The sequence below is a fragment of the Portunus trituberculatus genome, chromosome 45 (genome assembly GCF_017591435.1).
Source record: "Portunus trituberculatus isolate SZX2019 chromosome 45, ASM1759143v1, whole genome shotgun sequence".
Classification (NCBI taxonomy): domain Eukaryota; kingdom Metazoa; phylum Arthropoda; class Malacostraca; order Decapoda; family Portunidae; genus Portunus; species Portunus trituberculatus.
Window position 1 is genome coordinate 2388416 of NC_059299.1, and position 5673 is coordinate 2394088.

Sequence of the window (5673 nt, forward strand, 5' to 3'; positions counted from 1 at the left end):
TAATACCATCCTTTTTTTTTTCAGATAACTACGTCATGGGGGAGCCGGAGCAGGTAATAGCTGAACCAGATGAGCAGGAGTTGGAGGGACTTCATCCACCTACCCTTGAGCAGAAGAACCCAACACTGGTCACTTCTCTTGTTACAAAGGGTGAGTCTTGGCTAACTACATTCAAATGCCTGAGTTTGTGAGTAATAAGAGAGTGTTAGGATTCTTGTATCCTTGTGTGCCTCTTGTAGATTGTTGAGACTTCAGGGAAGAGCTGGTATAAAACAGATTGCATATGTGTGAGGTGTAGTGACAGGAGTTTCAGCAAACCAGAATTCACTTGGGCCTTAGTGATCACTTGTTGCCTAATTGGTGACAAGTCAGAATTTTGTGTCTTCCTAGTGGCATGCCAAGGTCCACTCCCCTGGCAGCAGCCTTTCATTACTAACTAATCCAAACTTCTGATCAGTCTAAGATGCTCAAAACATGACCTATGCAATATTGATATTTTCTTCTTGGTGTTTTCAGTGCTATCATTTCTGATTGGCTATGGATGGTATGTAGTGGGCTTCATGTTGGTCGGCTTTATTGCCTGGAATCACTTGGAACCTAAAATAAAGAGATGGCTGAAAAAGAGAGAAGATGATCAAGAAGCTGCAGAATACCACAAGAGTAAGTTATTTCTTTTGTTATAATTGATTTATTACTCTCCCTATCTCTTCACAATGACCAAATTATTTGTTTAGCTATTGTTAGGCTGAGAGTCCTAAACTTACTCAGTAAGGTCTTGTACCTGGTAAAGGAATGCATTAGAAACTTTTGTTTGTTTTCTGTCCTCATTGACTGTGTATTGCAGTAAGTAAGCAATTTGGAATCCTGTTTGTTGAGCAGTATCCTAAATGTGCATTGTCCCCCAGACCCTGACATCCTGCTATCCAGACACCAGGCCCTTGATGCAGCTCGGCAGAAAATGCAGGAACAGTACAATAAGGTTGCCAGTGACAGCTTAGAGAAGAGGAAAGTGGTATGTTCTCTCTCTCTCTCTCTCTCTCTCTCTCTCTCTCTCTCTCTCTCTCTCTCTCGTACTGATTTTCTTAACTGTTGTTTGATAACTAAATGACACCAAGGGTTTGAAGTGAATTTGTTTACATTTATGCTTGGATCATAACTCATGTTAAGTTACTTAACTTGCATGATTATACATTCAGATTGTGTAGGCATGATGGTGTATTTGTCACTTCCCTAATCTTATGTTTGTATGTCTAGCTGATCAAGCTTTCATATATTTTTGCAGAGGGAGGAAAAGATGAGGGAAGATAAAATTGCTGAGTGGGAACGCATGCAGTCAGGTAAAGGGAACAGACTGAAGGACAAAAGCAGTGCCTCAGTCAGTGATACCAAGAAGACCAACAGCAGCAGTGCCAAAGACAAGCCAGCAGCAAAACCAAGGATGAGGCCAGGTTAGTAATTAATTGTTTAAATTTTCATTTGTATTCTTTTTAATGAGGAGGCCGTGAGAAACAACCCCAAAGATGTAATTGGGACATTGCAAGTTTGTGATCAGTCCATGTGACACACTGATCTGTGTAAGCATGAAGCATACATCTCAAGAGTATGCTGATGACAATGGATGTAATCATGGGCATCTACAGCTGTGAACAAAAAATGCTATCATGAGATTGTCATGTTCCAACATTGAACCAAGTATTCATTATACTTGATTTGACAGTGGTACAACTCCTTGGTAGCTAAAGTCCCGTGGTCCTGGAACAGGTGAAGGAGTGTGGTTGTGCTCAGGTTTGCAAACAAATGAAAGTCTGCTTTATTTATAAGATGTGATAGAAAATTAAATTGGAATAAGATGTTTCTCATTTAATAAGCAAGGTTTTCACATTGTTGAATAGTACTATATTATTATCTTGAGGTGAGTGTAATTGATATAGTTTTGATAATGTTCTGGAAATGTTGACATTGTAGTTATGGTGGTAGATGGGTTAGATGGTTTCATTGTTGTGTAAAGGGATAGTGGATTTAATTTTCATTACACTTTTGTGGTAGAGTTTAAGCTTTCAGGGTACAGGCAGTAAAGCACTGACTGTCCCCAACAGAGTACAATCCTCTAACTGGAGACGCTGGGGCGAGTAGCTGCCGGTGGAGGCCTACCAGTCGGGGTGCATCTGGTGGCGGATGAGGTTAAAGCTTGTACACATCTTTCCTTGGCCTGTTGAGTGGACCCAGCTCTTGTGTGGCAATGATTTTTTTTAGCTTTTTTTTTCTTATTATTTGTAGTTCTTAGGTTACATTCCTTTTGCTTACTGATGCAGGATATTAGTGTATTATGCACACATTTTGATATCTAATGGATGTTTTTAGTTGCACCTGGTATGTGTTTGTATTTACAAAGTATCAAGGCTGGAATCCACATTCATGGTCAGATGAGAAAGTGTGTACATCTTTGTTGGGTTGGAGTACTGAATTGTTGATCTGTATACCTTTAAATGTATTATTGCTCATCAATATGTACTCCATAATCTTGGAATCATGCTCTGTTTGGTCAGGATTTATGAAGCTTTGAACCTAAGTAGCAACAAGCTAGGGTTCATTGTGGAAGGTTATTCTGACCACCAGGAGTTGTACATTACCTTCCACTTCTCTTGTTGGTGCTGTTCTTATTGTGCATGCAAATCTTAACATGTATGCCACTTTCCACTTAGCTTCTGTCATTCTCTTGTATTAACTCTAAAGTGGTTCATAGCATCTCTGTGTGGAGGATAATGTGAACTCTTAGGAGAGCCTCTGAGAAGTAGAGATAATACATGTATTGTACTCACCTACACCCAATAAAATATTTGTCAAAGTAAATATGAACATTTTTACTTTGTAATTGTATCATACAACTTTAATTTAGCATTAAGTATTTGATTAAAGATTAAAGATTTACATTGTTCTGGATCATAAGATATGTGATAAGAGAAAGGTGTGCATTGAATGAATTAGTCAGAGAGAGAGAGAGAGAGAGACTAGCTATGAATTATTATGATTAAGAGATGTGAGTGAGTAGAATCTTTAGAGGATGTGCATGTATACAAGTAGACCAAATTGATTATGTAGTTCTAGACAGCATGCCTGTGGTTAAATTGAGGGAGAGGATGAGAACTGGTGTTTATTTTGAGACGGGGAGTTTATGCTGTTGTGGTGCTAAGATTCCTGAGGTACTGGAGAAAGGGAAATTAAAGCTAAGTTGCCATCTTTCTATCAGATGATGGTCTCTAGCACTGATAGTCAAGTTTAAATTCTTTACCAGATATGCGAGTTAAACTACAGTGGAAAAATCACATTTATTTAAGTAATACAAGTATCAACTGAAGAAAATTAGGAGAGTTTGTACCAAAATTGCTCCCACAAAGATGATATAAGGTCACTTCTTAACAATCCATTCACCTCTTGGTAATACAATACACTCATCAGTCCACCTGCTGTAGCACACCTAGACGGATGAGGTGCTGACAAGTGTTCATGGGCAGGTAGTGCGTGGTGTTTTTCTGCAGCACCACTATATCCCCTTCCTCCACCTCAAACTCCCCATAGTCTTTGAGGCAGCGCACCTGTGGAGAAATACAAGTTAACAATAGTTAATAAGGCATGGCTTCAGTTTTGAAGAAAGGGAGTTGGTAAACTGTTGCTAACTATTCACACATGACAGTCAATAACTGAGATACACACACACACACACAAAGGGAAAAAAATACTAACCTCGACATAAATGTTTTTTGGTGGTTTGATATCCTGTGTGAGGTCAAGGCCAATACCATCCCCTAGTGAACTCGAATAAGTGGCCAGGTTTTTGCTGTAACGACCAAACCACTCAATCTGAAGTGCCAAGAGAAGGAATTAATCCAGATTTGGCAGGAACATAGGCCAGGTCATTGTCTCCATATTCAGTCCCAAACACACCAATGTGTCACCTCTGGATCACAGAGATTTGCCCTCATCTCAGGTGGTAAAATGTTTCCAAAGTCCCATCTTAAGTTTCGTATCCTCTCCAGTCTGTTGTATCTGTAATGGAAAATGTTTTAAATTTTTGTGTATACTATATTCCTTTAACAGGAGAAACTGCCAATGACTGAGATGTTAAGACATATAAACCACAACATGATCCAAGTATTGTGATACTCACAGGTATGCCAACAAGCATCTCTTGTTCCTTTCTAGGGACGCATGACGCAAACGTATCCCTGGGTAATACTGTGCCTCTCCAGCTACTGTTGCATTGCTAAGGAAAAAGACAGCCACGTTTACTAACCAATTTTGCTCAAAAGTGTCATGCTGTTCTTGATGCTGTGATGGCTGTCATCTTCTTGATCTTCATCATGCTGCTAGCATTGTAATCTAACTAAACTTTAGCAATATAATGGTTTTTGTTTGATTTGGATGTTAGGATACTAGCAGTAAGAGCAATATATATATATATATATATATATATATATATATATATATATATATATATATATATATATATATATATATATAGTGAATGAAACATACACGTCATCCTGATTTTGCTGAAAAAGTGCATTCATTTCTTCCAGGACGAGCCGCACACAGTTGTCCTGAAAGATAAAACCCATCTGTCACTAACAAACTATATTGCATTTGTTCATTAACTTTCACAGATTTCTATGAAAGTCAATAAATTTCTTAGTTAGCAGCTCTAGGAAAATATCAACCCAGAATATTACATCCATTACATATTGAAGCTTACATTGTAAGCAGGCAACTTCCCATCCCTTGACCGTTCCATTTCCTTGATCAGTTCCAAAGCCTTTTCCCCCAACATGATGGTCTACCCTGGTGGTATGTGGGCTGTCTGGTTCTTGGTGGGGCTTTGTGGGCCTGGCAGGCTGTGTGGTGTATCGTGTCGGTGGCTGCGTGGTTTGTTCTGACTTCTGTCACTTCCGTGTTAGGCTTTGGGCTTGGGCGGCGCCGCGGCGGGCTCAGCTGCGGCGAATCCTTGTTCATAAACAAAACAAATGGAAATGGAGGGAGATGGGCGCTGGGCGGCGGGCTTTTTGAAATAAGTACTAACACAGTACCTACAGTCTGATTAATGTTTATTAACTGTTCTTGTCACTAGCATATGATATAACTACGTTATGATAATATACCCACTTTGCTTCACGTTTTATAAGCTTTATTTCTTCAAGCTCAAGGCTACTATCTGCTTGCAGGGATACTTTAATTCATTGCATAGAAAAATCAACACCATCCAGAAACAGGTCGGCTTCAAGTGTGGCCTTTGCATCGTCGCTTCCCTGATGTTCTTTATCTTTTTATTCTGCTCTGTCCAACAAGTTCTAGGGTCCTGCGAGTAGTTTTCCTATTACTTTATTTAATAGTTTATTTATTAGGTGAGGAGGGAGAGATCCACTTGTTAACTATAGTACGTATATTTCATGTGTTCAATAATCAAACATACTAAAAGATTTGAATTTCGATTTGTTGATGTAGGTATTGATCAATACCTACTTCATCAAGTAAGGAGCCGACTGCTAAAGAAAACTATTTTCCAAAGAGTAATATCCAAGTTAGGAAATGGTCTCATTGTGTATATATTAGATTAATGACGTGGGGAAAGGGTTCTAGTGGTATTGGGGAGAATAGATGAGAGTATACGCTGTTCGTAGG

The 5673-nt window shown here is 39.0% G+C and overlaps 2 protein-coding genes across 3 annotated transcripts; one reads left to right on the forward strand and one right to left on the reverse strand.

The window, feature by feature from the left end:
- Positions 1 to 2850, forward strand: LOC123519508 (selenoprotein S A-like). The gene is made up of 5 exons (XM_045280864.1): positions 1 to 150; positions 517 to 660; positions 906 to 1012; positions 1283 to 1448; positions 2097 to 2850. The coding sequence occupies exons 1-5, from the start codon at positions 36 to 38 to the stop codon at positions 2177 to 2179; spliced, it is 615 nt and encodes a 204-aa protein (XP_045136799.1). The 5' UTR covers positions 1 to 35; the 3' UTR covers positions 2180 to 2850.
- Positions 2851 to 3314: 464 nt separating this feature from the next.
- On the reverse strand, positions 3315 to 5029 carry LOC123519509 (DNA replication complex GINS protein PSF1-like). 2 transcript variants are annotated; one of them, XM_045280867.1, is made up of 6 exons: positions 4836 to 5029; positions 4534 to 4598; positions 4166 to 4261; positions 3954 to 4044; positions 3742 to 3858; positions 3315 to 3593 (listed from the first exon to the last, which is right to left on the reverse strand). In XM_045280867.1, exons 2-6 carry the CDS (start codon positions 4566 to 4568, stop codon positions 3453 to 3455), a joined length of 480 nt encoding a protein of 159 aa, XP_045136802.1. In that variant the 5' UTR covers positions 4569 to 4598; positions 4836 to 5029; the 3' UTR covers positions 3315 to 3452. The 2 variants fall into 2 exon arrangements, with proteins under 2 accessions (XP_045136802.1, XP_045136801.1); XM_045280866.1 differs by having other exon boundaries at positions 4751 to 5029.
- Between the last annotated feature and the right edge of the window lie 644 nt (positions 5030 to 5673).

Excerpts from the sequence above, each read along its gene's own strand:
- LOC123519509 (XM_045280866.1), bottom strand. The coding sequence starts at position 4,825 with ATGTTGGGGGAAAAGGCTTTGGAACTGATCAAGGAAATGGAACGGTCA. Across the intron at positions 4,045-4,165 it reads AGATGCTTGTTGGCATACCT|ATACAACAGACTGGAGAGGA; the intron begins GTGAGTATCACA and ends TTTCCATTACAG. Across the intron at positions 3,594-3,741 it reads CAAAAAACATTTATGTCGAG|GTGCGCTGCCTCAAAGACTA; the intron begins GTTAGTATTTTT and ends ATTTCTCCACAG.
- LOC123519508 (XM_045280864.1), top strand. The coding sequence starts at position 36 with ATGGGGGAGCCGGAGCAGGTAATAGCTGAACCAGATGAGCAGGAGTTG. Across the intron at positions 661-905 it reads AGCTGCAGAATACCACAAGA|ACCCTGACATCCTGCTATCC; the intron begins GTAAGTTATTTC and ends ATTGTCCCCCAG. Across the intron at positions 1,449-2,096 it reads AAAACCAAGGATGAGGCCAG|AGTACAATCCTCTAACTGGA; the intron begins GTTAGTAATTAA and ends TGTCCCCAACAG.